Below are 18,433 nucleotides of genomic sequence, written 5' to 3'. Positions count from 1 at the left end.
CCTGTGTAATCTCCCCACAGCTGGTTGCAGGAGTCAATAGGAGCAGCAGGGACTACTCTGAGGACTCTGTGAGAGCAATTGAAGAGGAGGAAATGACCCTGTTTGCTGAAAGTAAAGAGAATTTAAGTGTTGCTCATTCCTCTTCAGCTGCTCTTCCCAAGCTTTCTGGGCTCCCTGGGGGAGATTATGCTCCAGGTTCTTCAATCCATCATGCCAGCAGTTACCTGCAGTCCTCTCTCACTTGTTCCTCACCCTTTTTGTAGCAAACAATCTGTTAATAGCACAGGAGAAAGGAGGCAGTGTGGTATTCAAGGTGTCTCAAGTCAGACAGAGCTGGCACTTGCTGGCAGTGTGCCCTTGGTTTCTCCAAGCCTTAGGCCCACCCATACTGAGGGGTGACAGCAAGACCTCACTGGATGATTGAAGGATCAAGTGGGTAGCTGTAGAGCTCCTAGTGTAGTGCCCAATATACCTAAGGGTTCAACAAATGCTGGTAATTGTAAGTAAATTTGAGATACTATATGTTCGGTGCTTGCAGAGCTAAAATGAATTACTTCTGGCAACTAGGCAGTGAATGATTCAAAAGGCAGCTAGTGGGAAGGAAGACAGATCTGCCAGCTGGTCTAATAACATCTCAGTCTTATTTATTTCACCTTACATGTGTAACTAGACAGCTTGGGGCATGTAGCTTTAAGACTGAACAGAACCACAAAAGAGGCAAGGCATAAGCAGTTACAACTAGCTTGGTCTGAACCATCATGCATTTGATTTAAGGCTCAGATTGTTCCTTTCATCATCGGGGATCTTGTCCTTGCTTATCCTGGCTCTGGTTTCTCTTCTGGCAACTTTGGTTGGTGAACCTTAGCACAACATCTCCACAAGAACTCTTGTCTCAGCAGTTACCAGGAGCCCTGCTCTTGCTCACTTCTGGCTTCTGGGGTTCAGCTTTCGTTCTCTGGCTCAGCACCAATTCTCTCTGCTCCGTGGCCTATGACCCAAGGCTCCCTCCTGTTTTTGCTGTGGGGCATCTAGCCTCTCAGCCAGAGTTCCTGATATTTTCTTGGAGATTTTAAAATCCCATAAACATGATAATTCCCTCAATATGAAACTTTAAAAATAATAATCGTATTATAGTGACAGTCCTGGGTCATGTGTCCCTAGGTTTTTAATAGTGGAGTTTTTTTCCCTCTGAATATAGAAACATTAATCTTGATTATTATATATTGACTTTCATAAGCCGGGTGGGAGCCTACCTTTCAAGGTCTGTGGCCAAAAGTAATTACTTAGAAGAGATAAAAATAAATGGTATAAGTTGGCCCATGTGTGTGCACACGCACGTGTATGTTCAGTGTCATTCAGTTTTATTGAGAACTTAGCAATAGTAATAATCACACTTAATCAGTGCTTGTCACGTTCCAGACACGATTCTAAGCACTTTACGTTTATTAACTCATTTTATCTTCCGAACAACTTTGAGATGGTTATTAATCTCGTACTAGCATGAGATTAATAGCTTTATACAGATGAAAAAACTGAGGGACAGCAAGATTAAGTAATTTGTCCAAGGTCACACAGCTAATAAGTATTAGAGCTGTGATTCCAAACCAGGTGGTCCTCATGTTAACCTCTGGAAATGGCTTCTGTGTCTAAGGGAGCATGAGAACGGTGGATAACTGTGAGCCCAGGTTGTCTTCTGCCAATAGCCCCATGAGGCATAGACCGAAATTACAATGTGGTGCTTCAAATCTAGGCTGAGTGGGTCTGGGTCCAAGCTTTCTGTTTGTCACTTGCTGGATATGTGACTTTGGGCAGATTATACCAGGTTGTGAAACTCCACTTTATTCATCCATATAGTATCTGACAACATTATTGCCACACTTAGGACTTATAATCACAGCTCCTGGCACAGATTTTAAAAAGCAGTTACTTTTATTAGAGACGTCTGAAGCACTCTGTGCTATGTCCTATTGGAGGGTATAAAGTAAATGTTAGGGATGCCTAAGAAAAGAAAGTATTACTTTAAAGTTTTTTTTTATGATGGAAATCTTAATCATATAAAAATTAGAATAGGATAATTAATCCCCAGGTGTCATCACCCATCCTCATTAAACATCAACATTTTAGTAATCTTATTTCTCTACTTTTTTTTTTTCCTGGAATATTTTAAGGCAGATTCCAGAAATTCTAGCTTCTATCATTTATACTTTAATACTTTAATAAGTAAGAGCTTAAAAATCACCATGCTGTTATGATGAACCTAACAAAATTATAAAATTATTTTATGTTCCCTGATATACAGTCTTTATATTTTACCTATCCTCCTCAAATTTTGTTTTATGGTTTTATTCAATATCAAAACAAGTTTTCACACATTGCATTTAGTGCCTGTTTCTGAAGCCTCACAAACTCTAACCCCCTCCTCGTTTTGTAGTGTATATCTATTTTCAAAACCAGACAGGTCTGCATTTGCTCTGGAGAATTTTTCATACTCGAGGTTTGGCGGATAACTTATGCTGTTCATTCCATGCCTCTGGAGCCCTGTGGGAGCCTGAGGCAAGGAGAAACATCGGTGTCCTGGTTCTGTCTTCAGTTTAGACTGGGTTACTGTGTTCATCATGGGTCTTTCGGATTCATTTTGATTTTAAAAATTATTGTATTAAAATATTTGTCTCCTTTGTGTTTTTTGGCCTAAATTTTACCCCTTAGGCAAGTACCTCACTTTCCTCATTGTAGCCGCAGCCCTGAGTTGTTTAATCTGTTCCTGTGACTTGTAAAATGGTGATTAGACCCAGATGCTTGTTAGATTTTCGTTATCCAAAGCACAGTTACTCCTGGGAACAGATTAGAAACACAGATCCCAGGCCCCCAACTACCCCCCCCCCCCCCCGACCTACTGAGTCCAAATGTTCATTTAACTGTGTCCCCAGGGGATTTGTGTGTCTACTGAAGGTTAGATTCAGGTTTAATTTTTTGGTGCAAGAATGCTTCATACATATGTTGCAGTTTTAATTTTTAAACATTATTTATTTTAGAGGGAGAGATGGAGACAGAGTGTGCTAGCAAGCTGGGGGAGGGGAAAGGCAGAGGGAGAGAGAGAATCTCAAACAGACTAGACTCCATGATGTGCGCAGAGCCCAATTCGGGGCTTGATCCCATGACCCTGAAACCATAAGCTGAGCCGAAAGCAATGGACTCTTAACCAACTGCTCCACCCAGGCACCCCCTGGGTTGTGGACTTCTTACCGTATCACGTCAGAAGGTACATGGTGTTGGGTTGTCCTGTTTTGGGCGATATTGGATTCAGAGGCAATCGGTTTAGTCCACCCATTAGGAAGGGAAAACATTCACTTCTGAGAGTTACCAGAGCCACATGGTTAACAGAAGGAGTGACCATATAAGTTAGAATGTCGACTTCACACCTACCAGCTATGCAACATCGCTATGCTTGAATTCCCTGTAATTTGGAGATGGTAGTAGAACTCAGGTTGTCATGCCGATTTCTCTTAGGATGGGGCCAGGCACGGATGGAGACAAAGCTCTCCATCAGAAATAGCACTTCTTTTCTTCTTCTGGTTTTTCCATCCTTATGGGAGAAAGCATAACAACAAAGATGTATTTTGAGTTGGGCCTGAAGTGAGTGGGACAGTGTACTAGGTGAGATTAATGACTGGAGCATAGTCAGAAAATGGAAACTCACAGTGTATTTTTGGAGATTGGCAAAGAGTTTGACTTTGCTATAGATTACAGTTAGATTTTTTCAGTAGGATGGGGGAGAAAGCCCAATTATGGAGGTCTTTGTAGGCAGTTTGTAGTATTTGGTGAGCAGTGGAGACTCGGTGAAGATGTTTAAGGGAGAGGAGCGTGCCATGAACAAAGTGGCGCTCAGGAAGCTTAGTCTGGCACCCCTGGGCAAGAGACACTGGAGTGGAGGGTGTGTGAAGGCTGGGGGTGGGGGTGCATTTCGGTAGTGTACATAGAAGCTAAGAGAGCCAAACCAGAGTGGGGGCATTGGGAGTGGAAAACTAAATGGGCAGAATGAGGCTTGGCAATGTAATACCCGGGCAGAGAGACTTCTGTTTGGTTTGCATTTTGCTCCTTACTCATTCTGTGACCTTTATCAAGCTACTTAATGCACTTAACCTCTGCACCTCAGTCTCCTTCTGGGGTAATGGGATAATGGGATCTGCCTAGAGGTTAGGTGTAAGGATTAAGTGAGCTGGTGTGTGTCCTAGCAGTACCTGGTACTGTGCCCGGCTCATGGCTTCCCCTTGATAAATGCTAGCCGTTATTATCATTAGATGATGGGCTGGCTGTTTGGTTGAAGGAGGGGAGGAGAAGTCATTTTTTGGTTTCAAGACTAGGATAATTGGTGATACAGAAAGAGGCAAGCCGCCAGGGAGAATTGGTTTACGGAGGAGGTATATTTCTAGAGCCTTTTAGCTATGTTGGGTTTGAGACCCTGACAGCATATCTAGGGGGAAATGTGTTAGATTCCAGGGGTAAATTATGCATGAGCCACACTTGACTAGACCCGTATTATTTCTTTTGGTACAGATTATGGTTTCAGTAATGTCTTGGGCTTCATCTTTTGCTCTCGCGGGGGTTCTGACAAAGCAGATGTTTTACCTTGACATCAGTTCAGATTAGCCTCTGACTTTGCAGTTGGTGGTCCAGGGCCTAGGTGGTTCAGCATGGGAAGAAGGTAGCAGGGCTTTTCTCTTCACGGCTTCTCCTCATTTCACATTCTGTTGCAGTTTTAAGAAAGCAGTTCGTATTGCTTTTCAGCCATTTCAAGGTACTCTCTCTCTCTCTGCACAAGCTGATGCTAAAGTTTGGGGTATTAATAGGTGCTATTTAAAGAAGCTCATTTATGGGCAATTAAATAACACGCCTGTCAGCTCAGATTTGATAGGGAATAGGGGAACTTTTTTGTAAGCATGATGAAGTTTAATTAAACTCCCTTTCCTTTTAGCTCTTTTGTCATTTTATTTAGAAAACAGATTTCTTCTTTTTAAAAAGAGCTGCACTGCTTCTTTCCCATACGTTTCTTGGTGGTGGTTGGGGTGCGGTAGGGGGGACCGAGATGGAAGGGCAGGAGGTGTATTTAAGTTTTGTTGATTTCACATAATTTTTAGGGCTGTTTCTGTCAGTGGCATTAGCTGCTCCAAGACTGCCGAGACAACAGTCGTAGCTGCTGCTGACACTAACCCCTCTCTAGGTAGTCACTGATAGCTCCATCAGTGCGTGTCATGGAGCAGCAGAGACGCTGACCATAGAGGTTGACTAGTTTATGCATCGCTAAGTCAGAAGGTTTGGCCTGTATCCTCGAGCCCAGAGCAAATGCTTCCTTATGCATGTGGTTTATAGAGAACAGCTTGTAACAGCTCTGCCTATGCTTTTCCTCTCGAACAGCTGACCTAACCTCCATGCAATGTTTTCTGCGTTTCCTTTTCCTACATAAGTAGATGAAAGTACCTTGTAACTTTTCATTTCCATTTAAAAATTTTTTTAAAGATTTTATTTATTCATGAGAGACAGAGAGACAGACAAAGGCAGAGAGAGAAGTAGGCTCCATGCAGGGAGCCTGATGTGGGACTCGATCCCGGGAAACCGGGATCACAACCTGAGTCAAAGGCAGATGCTCAACTGCTGAGCCACCAGGGATCCCCACCTTGTGTGTAACTTAAAGGAGTAGCTATTTTCACTAGATTTTTAATTTCAGCGCTGAGTTACCCATTGTTGTTCCCTGTGGACTTGAGTGACGGACACCTCTTCCTTTTCCTGTATTAGTAAATACAGTCTGGGGATTATGCCCTTGGCTTGCTTTATATTGTTATTGAAAGTGTTAAAAGAAAAAAAAGGAAGAAAAAATGTTGATCCTTGTATATTGTTAAATATACCACCAAGTAAAGCAGTCCATCCAGAGGTACCGTTAGACCTCAAAATTCCTGAATGCAAGTGTGGTGTACTTTTCACTAGCCTGGATGGAAGTGGCGCCCTGCACTTGTCCTTTACATTTGGTGGTATACTTAGCTTTGTTTTTCCTTTGCTAAACTTCACCATCCGCAACAGGGATGACAGAATTTTGATGTTTGCGATTGCTTGCCTGACTTCTTATTTTCTCTCTCCTTTTATGCACTCTAAGGGGCACTGAAATGAAGACAGTCACCACTTAATGTATGGTTATAAGACTTCTTCTTGACCCTTGATACTTTCCTGACATTAGGGAACTTTTTTATCGCATTGTAGTTGGGAGAGGTGAGAAGATACAAATTTCTAAAGTAGCAGATAGCACATCATGGAGAGGCCTGGTGAACAAGAAGGCACATCATCCTCTGGTTCAGTGGAAGGACCAGACCAGAAGGCCCTAAAATCCTTTCCAAAAGCCATTAACGTCTTTATTGTTCTCCTAGAGTGTGTAGCCTATCACACTATCCATTTACTTCTCTCGACTGAGCATTCTTCAGGCCCAGGAGATCCAGCACGCTTCTGCAGTAGGCTGCATGTCTTCCTGCTTGGTGACAAGGCTTTCTCTTGGGCAGAGATGAGCAGTATTTCCCCATGTGTGACGTTCCTCACTGTGACAGTCTTTATGTATTTGGATCAGGAGTTGGGGTGTAGGTGACGCATACTTGACAAAGCTCCCCTGCTCTGCACACAAGAGAATCTCTTCTCTAAGGTTCTTTTCTGCCTGTGCTTTCATTTCCACTTCATCCGGGCTGTTAGGTGGACAACCCGTGGGCCCTGCCACTGGTGATATCATGATTAATTATTCTAGGAAGCTCAGATAAGTTGAAGTAGTTGTTATAACCATCTAAACTTGAAATCCATTTTGCGCGAAGCGGAAACTGGGTTTGCGTGCACCAAGGGAAAAGCCGGTGGTAGAAATTGCTGTACAATTTGCCTCTAGACTGTAGTGGGAAATATCTTTTTTGGGAAATAAGATGGATCAATATGATTTTTTTTCTTTCCATGTAAAGTTGTTATTGAAATAACAACTTATCTTATTTTGCAGTCCCAAAGTAATAAATAAAACCCATATGGCTCTGAATAAATTGTGAGCATCCCATTTCCTGTGGTAGCAGGCATGTTCGTATTCTTTTAAAGCCTCAGGCAGAGTGACATCAGCAGATTTTTTTCATTTTCTAATCCAGAAGCTTCTGGTTTCTGTCAAAGAACTTGCATTTTAGTACTGAGCAGATAGATCTTCAGGGACCCTTTTTGATGTGACTGTGTTTTATTTTTATTTTATTACTTTTTAAAGATTTTATTTATTCATGAGAGACACACAGAGGCAGAGACACAGGCAGAGGGAGAAGCAAGCTCCCTGCACGGAGCCCAGTGTGGGACTCAATCCCAGGACCCCAGGATCACAACCTGAGCCAAAGGCAGATGCTCAACTACTGAGCCATGCAGGTACCCCAGTGCAACTACCTTTTATTTTATTTTTATTTATTTTTATTTTTAATTTTTTTTGCAACTACCTTTTAAATTGTGTTAAACTTCAATTCTCTTGGGAGGCAGCATGATGTAGTAGAAAGAGCACGGGCTCAGAATTTATATACAGTACTTCTTTTTTTTGGTAACAGGGTCTTGGGTTCACCTTCACGTTCTTGACCGATTAACAGTCTAGAATTTCTGTGATACCAGACTCAGCCACTGGGGCAGTTCTGGTGGTGCTCCCTGGTATACCAAAAGGGGTTCCTCACTGAGCTTTTTACATGGTACTGATTCTATTACCCTGTTCCCAGAACACACATACATACCCGTGGGTCTTAATCCGGTCAGGTTTTCATGACTGCTCTAGGTCTTCCTTCATCCTCTGCTGCACCACAGCCATTTCTTCTCTTGCCCTTTGGTGGCAGTCACAATTAAAAACTATCCCAAGTGATCCGTTGGTTCGAGAATGCCAGATACTCCTACAAAGAATCACCTTCAATTTTTTCCTGCAGGACAAAGTCTGCCCATGAGCACCGTGAGTCAATCTCTCCTGTTCAAACATTTGCCACTTACTTATTAAATAGTTATTTATTGAGAACCTTTTATCTACAAGACTCTGTGCTGTGTACTGTGGAAGAGAAAATGGTGAATTATCCATGAATTCCAGGCAGTTATAATGAAGGAAAAAAGAGAAGACAAGCAGTTCTGTGGGGGGGGGGGGTAGGTAAGGGGGTGGGTGGTATTGTGTTTGGCCTTCTAGTTTTTAAAAGGGAGAGAGGTTAGAACAATCAGATCCCTGCAGGGGTGAAACTCATTGTGTGTTCTAGGAAGAGCAAAACGTGCAGCCTGCCGAGAGGGAGGGAGGCAGCATCGAGGGCAAGGTGGGGGATAAGGAAGTGATTTTTAATCTCTTTCTTCAGTTATCCACCACATTTTTCTTTTTCTTTCCTTTTCCTTTTTTCTTTTTTTTCTTTTTCTTTTCTTTTCTTTTCTTTTTTTTTTTTTTTGCACCCAACTCGAGGCTCAAATTCATGACCCCAAGATCAAGCGTCACACGCTCCACTGACTGAGACAGCCAGGAGCCCCTCAGCACATTTTTCTTTGGTTTTCAGGTGAGGTGCAGTATCAGTGTACTTAAGATTCATCTGGTGTTCTGTCGTCTATCCCAGGACTCAGAGCATCTCTTCCTGCTGCTTCCTGTCTCTTCATGTAGATAATCCGCTCCGCTCTCAGCCCACTATTACCACATGTATCTTTAGTCAGGATCACTGTCTGGAATTCCAGACATGTCTTTCCAGTTGTCCCCTGGACACCTCCACCTGGACTCACCGTTGTCTCAGATCTACAGATCCAGAACAAACCCTGGCTTCCTCCCTCCTGGACCTGTACTTCGTACTGTCTTCTGTCTCTGAGTGTTACCACCTTCTGCCAAGGGCTCAGCAGAAGAATGTGGACACTGCCTTTGACCCCTCCCTTCCTTTCAGTCCCCACAGGTCAGCCCTTAAGTTTGCCTCCTAAATACCAGTTGCCTCTGTCCTCTCCTCGATCCTGGTTCCAGGGGTCATTATGTCAGCATCCCTCACCTGCGTTCCCGAAGAACCCACCCTGGTCTCCCTAGATCGTCTTGCCTTGACCATGGCCAACCTCACACTGCAACCAGAGTAGTCCTTCTAACATCACAGATCTTTCTAAAACCCTCTGGTGGTTTCTTACGGCCCTTGGGGTAAAATCCCAATTCCTTAAATAGCTTAAAAGGCCACTGATGGCCTGGCTGGGTCCCTGCCCTCCTCTTGTATGGTTTCTTCCGTGGCAGGCTGCCTCTGGCTGTCTTGAGCTACTTTCAATTTCCTGTATGGGCCTGTCCTCTCAGCTTCCTACAGTCTATTCCTTTGCCCATGTTCTCCTCCCTGTTTTTGCCCTGCCACTTCTAATTTCTCCCCCTGGATTTACATTTCACTGTCCTTTCCTATAAAATGCCTTCTCGGGATCCCTGGGTGGCGCAGTGGTTTGGCGCCTGCCTTTGGCCCAGGGTGCGATCCTGGAGACCCGGGATCGAGTCCCACGTCAGGCTCCCGGTGCATGGAGCCTGCTTCTCCTTCTGCCTGTGTCTCTGCCTCTCTCTCTCTCTGTGTGTGACTGTCATAAATAAATTAAAAAAATATTAAAAAAAAAAAAGATAAAATGCCTTCTCTAATTCCCCCAAGACTAGGTTAGCTATTCCTAAGTGGGCCCCCATTATGGAACACATAAAAGTCACATCACATTATGACTGCCTGTTGGATTGTCTTTTTTCCCTTCTAAACTGTAAACTTCATGAGGATGGGGAATCTTGGGTTTATTCATCAGTATATCCTCGATGCCCAGCAGAGTGCCTGGCACTTCATTTGTCAAGAAACACATCTTTTATTTTATCACTGATACTTGCTGTTCTTGCCACTAGATCCTAAGCTGCTTTGGGTCAGGACCAAATCTGGGTAGTTGCACTTGAACTTATTAAAAAAATTGTATGAATGTAAATTTTAAAAATTAGATGAGATTAAGAAGTAATGTGATTAATGAATGTGCTATAAAGTGTATATGCTAACGAGCGTTGTACAATCAGTATTGTCTGAAGTTAAGAAAAAACATTAGAGCATGTATTTCAGGGTCAAGTAAGCATGGGTTTGAATTCTAGTCTACTATTGAGTAATATGGTGAATTTGGGCAAGTCTTTTCCTTCTCTGAGCCTTAACTTCTTCATACATAAAATGAGAATGCCCGTCTTGCAAGGCTGTTACAAAGGTTAAAGGTATTTGAGAAAAACTGTCCTAGTATCTGACACCTAGGAGTTGCTCTTTGAATTTCAACTTATTTTCTCTTTTATTCCAAAAGAAAGCTGCCTTTCTTGAAACATTTTTGGAATTTCTTTTTTGAAATAGTTTTCAGAACTGGCTATAGACCATCAGACTATATCAATGGGAGAGATCTTTTTTTCTTTGAGGATATGTTTGATTTTTAGAAACACCTTGGTTTAGAGAGCAAGATCAAGATGGCTAATACCATTTTTGATATTTAAAAAAATTAAGTATGATTATAATGAGATTTTCTTTTGTAGAATTTAAATTGGTACATAGTTTAGCTTTCTCACAGGTGGCACTGACAGCCTATTCCATCTGGCACATTAAAATCCAGGGAATTAATTTTAAAGGAATCTTTTGATTTTTGAATAGCACTCTGATAAATCAAGGAGTATTAGCAAGCTCAAGAGAACTGAAGTCTTTAATTACATACTTAATCACAAGTTAACATTCAAAATTTTACTTCTATCCGGAAAGAATTTAGGAAAAAGTGATCCAAGGTGCTCTATTGTGTGTATTTGGGGCCATTCTCTTTTCATCTAGGCCCACAGGAATCTGTGTGGCTGAAATGCAGTAAGGAAGGTGGTGTGTTACTAAAGACCCAGAGGAGCCTGGCACTTTCAGAGGCCTGCCCCTAGTTGGAGGGGAGGAGCCAGCTGGGGGAAATGGACAGGAATGAACAGGCAGGTATGTAGCTTTCGTAGCAGTATGGAGGGCTTGTATGGAATAATCTTTAGGATATGTTCATCGTAGAAGAGAACTGGAGGCACAGGTTGTTTATCTATAGGAAAAATACAGGCATTGTTTGGAGGAGCACAGTTCTGTGTGGTTCCTTGTGGTGGTAGTGGTACCTCCAGGGCCAGTGTGGAAGCTGGATTGAGGATTAGTTTAGTATAAGAGGATCTGGTGACAATGCTCAGGTTACTACTAGGAGACTAGTTTTATTTGGTGATCTAGTGGTTACTAAGAATTTAGTATTTTACCTTATTGTATAGAGGTCATGAATGTGAGGGGTCAAAGTCACCTATAAAGGGTTGTTGACATGTTAATTATCTTTAAATATTTTATTGCTCTGTACTTTGAATTAATTAGCCTCATCTTGTCTGTGCGTGTGTAAAATCTATGTAATTGTTGATGATTCCCTGAGAGCAGTTGACAGAGAGCATTTGGATAGAAATGCAAAACATGCATATTTGTGAATCTCAGGTGGCGGAAGAGAGAAAAGCTTATGTACCTCTCCTTTGCCTCCAGGGTAGTAGTGGGGCAACATCACTCAGTCAGGTGGGGAGCCTGGCAGTTAAAGTGGCTTGTGGACTTGTCTTCACAAGGGATTAGTCTCCCTAAAATGTCTATTATAGAACAGCATGCACTTTTGAGGTATGGTGTCATTATAATTTTAATAGAACGTTGTTCTTAGGTTTCAGACGGGCAGTATTTTTTAAATTAAATTTTAATTCCAGTATAGTTAATGTAGTGTTCTTTCTATTAGTTTCAGGTGTACAGTAGAGTGATTCAATAGTTCCATGCATCACCCAGTGGCTCCTCACAAGTGCCCTCCTTCATCCCCAACACCTATTACCCCATCCCCCAACCCAACTCCCTTCTGGTAACCATCAATTTGTTCTCTGTAGTTAAGAGTCTGTTTCTTGATTTCTCTCTCTTTTCTTTCCCTTTTCTAGTTTTGATTCTTAAATCCCACAGATGAGTGAAATCCTATGGTATCTGTCTTGCTCTGACTGGCTTATCTCAGCATTATACTCTCTAGCTCCATCCATGTCCTTGCAAATGGCAAGATTTCACCCTTTTTAATGGCTGAATAATATTCCATTGTGTGTGTATATATATATATAATATATATACAGCATCCTCTTTGTTCATCAATTGATTGGCACTTAGGCTATTTCCATAATTCGGCTATTGTTGATAATGCTGCTGTATAAACCTAGGGGGTCTATGTATCCCCTTCGAATTAAGTGTTTTCCTATTCTTTGAGTAAATGCCCACAGATGGGCAGCAGTGATCCTTCCCCACACTTGATGCTTTCTTGTTAAAACTGACTGCTCTGTGCCATAATTTAAAAAAGAACCCTTTTCTCCTTTTAATTCTTTCCTATAAATTGTTTATTGGCTTATTGTTTTAACCATCATTAACCAGGTCGAAGTTACTATCTTAGCAATGCCAGCAACATGCCTTAGAGTTGACTCTTTTGAGGAGAAGATTCTGGCACCTGGTGGGCAATCAGTCATTTAAGGTGTTCTTACAGTATAAATGGCATAAACACACTTTAGGAACCTTTATGTTACATAGACGAACATTTTTCTGATCAAATGTTTTCATTTTGCAAGCAAAATTTCACCCCATACCAAAATTTCTCACTTGTGCTATAATTGAGTGTCTATCAGTGATATAAAAAAATAAGAGATTTAGATAACACAGTAGCAGTAGCAACTAAACATCAAATTTATTTCTGGCAAATGACCTGAGAAATTTCCACTGGATAAGAAAAATGCAGTATATGTGCATCAGTCTTCTGTTGCTTCACTAACAAATTCCCTCAAGCCTCGTGATTTCACACGACACGCATCTATTAACTTATGGTTCTGTGGGTTCCAAGTCCAACACAGGTCTTACTGGGCTAAAATCAAGGTGTTGACAAGGACTGCATTCCTTCTGGAGGCTCTAGAGGAGAAACATTTCCTTCTTTTCCAGCTTCTAGAGAGTACTCCCATTCCATGACTTGAGGCCTCCTTCCGTCCTTAGCACCAGCAGGCTTGCACCATTCTGGCACTTTTTCCACGGTCACATTTGCTGCTGATCTCAGCCAGGAAAGTTTTCTGTGCTTTAAAGGCATAAGGCATAAGGACCCTTATGATGAGGTTAGGCTCCCCTACATAATCCAGGATTATCTTCCTATCTCCAGATCCTAAAGTTAATCACGTCTGTAAACCCCCTTTGCATGTGAGGTAACATATTTTCAGGTTCTGGGGATGGGGATGTCGACATCTTGGAGGGAGGGTATTTTGCCTACCATTCTATAGGGATACCTAACATGGATATCACTCAGTACTTTTCACGTGTATCCGTGATTTGTCACAGGTCTTTAACAAATTTTCATTTGGATATTTCATAGAGAAGAGTTGTGCCTATTTAAAAAAGAAAAGTTTTATTTTTTTGGATCTTAACCTGCTTATTAAAGCTAATATTCATTCTCTTTGTTTACTTTGATAGTGACAACCTGCTAAGGAGAGCGGCCTGTCAAGAAGCTCAGGTAATGTCGTTTAGCATGCTAAAATTAAAACCCGCTTTATCTCCATTGTGCAGAAAACTCCAGCTATTCTGGGGGACCTGCATGGTGCCTTGCATCAGTGCAGTTTCGGATTTTTTTTTTTCCCCTACTATCAGGGGATGAGTCAGGCGGAGAGCCAGCTCTGAACAGAACGTGAGGAAGTTAACCATCTGGTGAAGAGCAGTTCTAACGCCCACCCCTTTAGACTTGTTTACTTCTGGATTAGTCCTAAGAACACATACACGGGCTGGTTGGAGCTCTGGGAATTTGTTCATGTCGGTGGTTGTCCTTAAAGATCGGGCCGAGCCTTGAGTCTTCCCTGATCCCAATAACCCCCAAGGATTTCCGTTCGGAACAGGTGTTACCTCTTAAAGTCAAATCTTCTTAAAGCTGTTGATTCATATTTTTAAAGCCTGTCTGTTCAGCAGTCGATTCATACCACGTGTGCATTGTTCTCCCAGGCCCATGATACTGTGCTTAAATATTCATGTATCTGGCTGTATTAATTATAGCTGAATTATAAATCCTTCTGAGTTTAAGACCACATTTTTGTTCTTTCTCTCCAAGTTTATATGTTATGCCTTGCAGGTGAATTTCCACAACCGAGTTGCTTTTTTGTTGTATGTCATTTAAGCTTATAATATCAGAACTACCAAAAAAGAAACCTGAAGTAAAAAACGACAAAGGTCTGATGTATTTAGTGAAAGGAGGTGGGTGACAGACCTCAGGTTTGTTACCAAAATGCTTCCATGGATGATGATGACAATAGATGCTATTAATACATTCTTCACTTTGGTGGCAATTTGACTCTTCTAAATCTGTGTTTTAAGAATTCGATTACTTTTCCATTTGTTTATCTCCTATGTCTCTGCTGTTGTGAAAATGAATGATCCTGGGATCCTGAGCCTGGGTGTCTCAGTGGTTGAGCATCTGCCTTTGGCTCAGGGTGTGATCCTGGAGACCTGGGATCGAGTCCCACATCGGGCTCCCTGCATGGAGCCTGCTTCTCCCTCTGCCTGTGTCTCTGCCTCTCTCTCTCTCTCTGTCTCTCATGAATAAATAAATAAAATCCTTATTTTTAAAAAAGAAAATGAATGATCCCCACCCCAAGGAGCAGTGATCCCCACTGGCAAAGCTTGGGAGGGGAACCTTTTCTTGGTCTCCCTAAGGAAGAGTGTCGCAGGGTCCTCTCCTTGTGAAGGAAATGCCTCCTCCCTCTGCTCTGAGTGCCATCTTGTCCTTTCTCAGAGACTCTTCCTCTTCTTGCTGCTCGCTCTTGTATATTTACCTCTTCCCCTGCCTCTAGTTCTTTCCTTCTCAGCACCCATGGAGCCCCTTCCATCTGGCAAATGGAAGTAAATTCATCCTTGGAGCCTACTCTACTTACTTTTCCTGTTTATGGCTTCCGTTTACAGACTAAATTCTTAAAAGAATGATTTTTTTTAATCTCACATAAACTCAACTCATTGTAGTCTTATGTAAGCTCCTTAACGCACCATAAACCTGAGCTGAGAGTTGCGGGTAAATAAGAACTGTAGAGACTAGGAAACCAGGACAAAGGAGAATAATCTGGAACTGTAGATCTGGACTCTGGTAGGTCAGAGAAACTGGCTAACTGAATAATTTCTGGCTACATTCCAGAAGTACGGATAACAAAAGAACACATTACAGTGTTTGGAGATTTGGCAGCAAAATATTAAGGTTGAATTCAGTAAAAGTGACAACAGAGTAGAAATTATAATGTACCAGAAATCTTCACAAAGAAACAGGATATCTTCCTGAAGCATTCAGAAAAAGTGTATTTTTTTAAAGCAAGAAATAGACCGTGGTGAGAACGGCTCTCCGGTGGACTGTCAGGGAGGTGGTGGTCACTTAATAAAAGGGCCACTTCATAAAAATCATGGTAGAGCTCATTTTTTTCTCCTGTCTTTACTTTGTGCTTCCATACCGGAGTCCTGCCTCCTTGGCCGTGACCTGCTCCCCACCATCAAAGACTCCACATTTTGACTCTGGTGCTTTCCTACTTCTTTCTGTTTGGTGGCCTTCCCCAGTCCAGGTGGATTAGCAGTGCTCACGTTCGTTCCTATTTTGACTCTGCACCTCTGTTTCTGTGCACCTCCTTTAACTGATTCTCAGAGCTGACAAAGTAGAAGTTGGGGTTTTGGAATTAGATATAAATACTAGGCTGATAATTTATTAACTATGTGACTTTGAGGGACTTAATCTTTCTGAATCTTGGTTTTCTAAACTTTTGAAATGAGGACATTTAATTACCTCCTAAGTTTCTGAGAGCTAAGAATAATGTGCAGGAGAGCGGCAAATACTAGGTGCTTAGTAAATATTAATTATATTTCCTTCCCTTGCCAGTTGATGTTGTTTATTATTATTATTTATTTATTTCAAGTCTCTAAAGTCTAGTTAGTTAACATATATGGTAAAATTGGTTTCAAGAGTAGAATGTAGTGATTCATCACTTCCGTACAATACCCAGTGCTCATCACAAGTGCCCTCCTTAATCCCCTAGTTGATGCTATTTACTTATCAAGTTATATAAGGCTGTAAAGAGGAGGAGGCAAATAGATTATTAGGTTTATTTTTTATATGTGTGAAGATTAATTGGTAACACAAAGGTTCTTTATGAATAAGCTTTAGTAATAAATTGAAGGAGAAAAAGGTTATATTATTCTGAAGACTAAGGACAGTTGGATTAAACTTCCCTTTTGATAGACTGTGGCCTTGCTGGTTATGTGTTTATAATAGGCATAGCCATGTCTTGTAGAGAAAAGAAAAGCTACCTATCTCTAGTAGATGAAGCAGGTTTTTAAAAAATTATTATTATTATAAAAATTTTAGCTGATTATCATTAAATAATGGTAGACTTGGTGATGGTTCATGGTATTTTTGTCAATATGAAATTATGAAAGGATATTTTAACCCCCAGGGTACATACCATGTCTTCTGGAAGTAGATTTCTTTGTAATGAAAGAATATATGTAATCACTAACTGAATATAAAAGACATTTGCTGAAAACTTTCCTTTCTTCCTTCCTAGGTGTTTGGCAATCAACTCATTCCTCCCAATGCACAAGTGAAGAAGGCAACGGTGTTTCTCAATCCTGCAGCTTGCAGAGGGTAGTTCAGTTTGTGGTTTGTCACATAAAGTTTTCCTGAGGGGGGAGAAAGTCACAGAATATCAGGCAGCTAGTTGGATTGCATGGAATTGGAAAAAGTAGGTTCAGTACTCGTTTAGCAATGAGATTAATTTGTAATGGAGAAAGAGCGGTTAATGAGCTATAACTGTAAAGTTAACTGATGCTTAGCAAACTTGTCTAATTGAAGTTTAATAAAAATTCCAGAATTAGGGGCGCTTGGATGGCTCATTTGGTTGGGTGGCCAGCTCTTGGTTTCGGCTCAGGTCATGATCTCAGGGTCCTGGGTTGGAGCCCTAGTGTTGGGCTGCATGGGGTGGGGTGCTGGGGGGGTGGTTTGCTTTAGGATTCTCTCACTCATTTCCTCTGCCCCACCCCCCAAATAAGTAAATAAATAAATCTTAAAAAAATTCCCAGAATTAATACTCTCAAGTGAATCTTACCTGCTTGTGACAGCTCCTGCTGTTGTGATCTACATAATTGAGCCTTGGGGGTGCCTGGATGGCTCTGTGGTTGAGCATCTGTCTTTGGCTCAGGTCATGATCCCCAGGTAGTGAGATGGAGTCCCTGTATCGGGCTCCCTGCAGGGAACCTGCTTCTCCTTCTGCCTATGTCTCTGCCTCTTTCTGTGTCTTTCATGAATAAACAAACAAAATATATTTAAAAAAAAAAATTGGGCCTTCTCTGTCCAGGATGTTCCATGGTAACCTAGAGCATTGATAGGCTTGTGAAGTCAGAAACATTCTTTCCAAAAGGAATGAGTCTTGATCTAGATCTTAGAGGTCAGCAGAGGGAGAACACTTAGTCTTCCTGACTGAGGAAATGGCCCAGGGGGGCGGGGGCCTAGCCTTAGGAGTAACTAGTGATGTTCCTTGCTGTGTCACCGGCCAGTCTGTGACCTGCTCTAGCTGGCCTGGAAAAGTTGTGTGAAGGAATTGTGGGAATTTAGGTGTAAAGAAGAGTTGGGACTTTGGTGGATAATCATGTGTTTATGTTCATTGTATCAAGGTCCCACCCTGGTGCAGAATGTTGAAAGTGGGGGAGGCTGTATGTGTGTGTAGCAGGGCAGAGGGTCCGTGGAAATTCTCTGTAATTTCTGCTCATTTTTACTCTGAACTTAAAAACTGCTCTAAAAAATAAAGTCTATAAATTTTTAAAAAGTACCATAAGCAAAAAAAAAAAAGTTTCAATATTAGTTACTATTCTCATTCAGTTGGAGAAGTGAATAAAAGAGACCTTGAAGGCTTTTAGAGGAAATCATTTAAAACTTAAAATTATTTTCTAAAAAGCGTAAGAATGAAAAGTTTGTATGTGAGGTGGGGAGGTGAGTAATAGCTTTTATTATCCCTAGTGACCAGAACAATTCTTTTTGTCTTTGCTGAGGATCGGAAAATTAATAAATATGTATTAGGTTGGATTCTAGAGATCAAAGTCAAATGATGTCAAGATATTAAGAACAACAAAGACTAGTTGGGACCAGCTTTTAAGTGGTCTTTTGTAAGATGCAGGGTTTCTGAAATAAGTTTCTCTAGTAATTTTAGAGTATGGATTTACAAATATAAACACAAATCATACTTTTTTTCGGGGGGGGAGTGGGGGGTGTTGAGTGAAAGCCTGAGCAGGAAGGGGCAGAGTGGGGAGAGGGAGGGAGAGACAGAGAATCCTAAGCAGGCTTCATACCCAGCATGGGGCCTGATACAGGGCTGTCTCACAACCCCCAA

At 41.6% G+C, this 18,433-nt stretch overlaps 1 protein-coding gene across 8 annotated transcripts in view; it reads left to right on the top strand.

Moving 5' to 3' along the window:
- AGK (acylglycerol kinase) overlaps window positions 1-18,433 on the top strand; it is a 76,510-nt gene that overhangs the window by 12,019 nt on the left and 46,058 nt on the right. For all 8 annotated transcript variants that reach the window (XR_007402834.1, XR_007402833.1, XM_049095279.1 and 5 more), the window contains 2 exons: window positions 13,506-13,545; window positions 16,616-16,695. Coding sequence is in view for 6 of the 8 variants with exons in the window: in XM_049095279.1 (XP_048951236.1) it covers window positions 13,506-13,545; window positions 16,616-16,695 (120 nt within the window). In the remaining 2 variants the exon portion in view is untranslated. The remainder of the gene's footprint in view (window positions 1-13,505; window positions 13,546-16,615; window positions 16,696-18,433) is intronic.

This window comes from Canis lupus, chromosome 16 (assembly GCF_003254725.2).
Source record: "Canis lupus dingo isolate Sandy chromosome 16, ASM325472v2, whole genome shotgun sequence".
Classification (NCBI taxonomy): Eukaryota; Metazoa; Chordata; class Mammalia; order Carnivora; family Canidae; genus Canis; species Canis lupus.
This window is presented reverse-complemented; position numbering and strand designations above follow the sequence as displayed.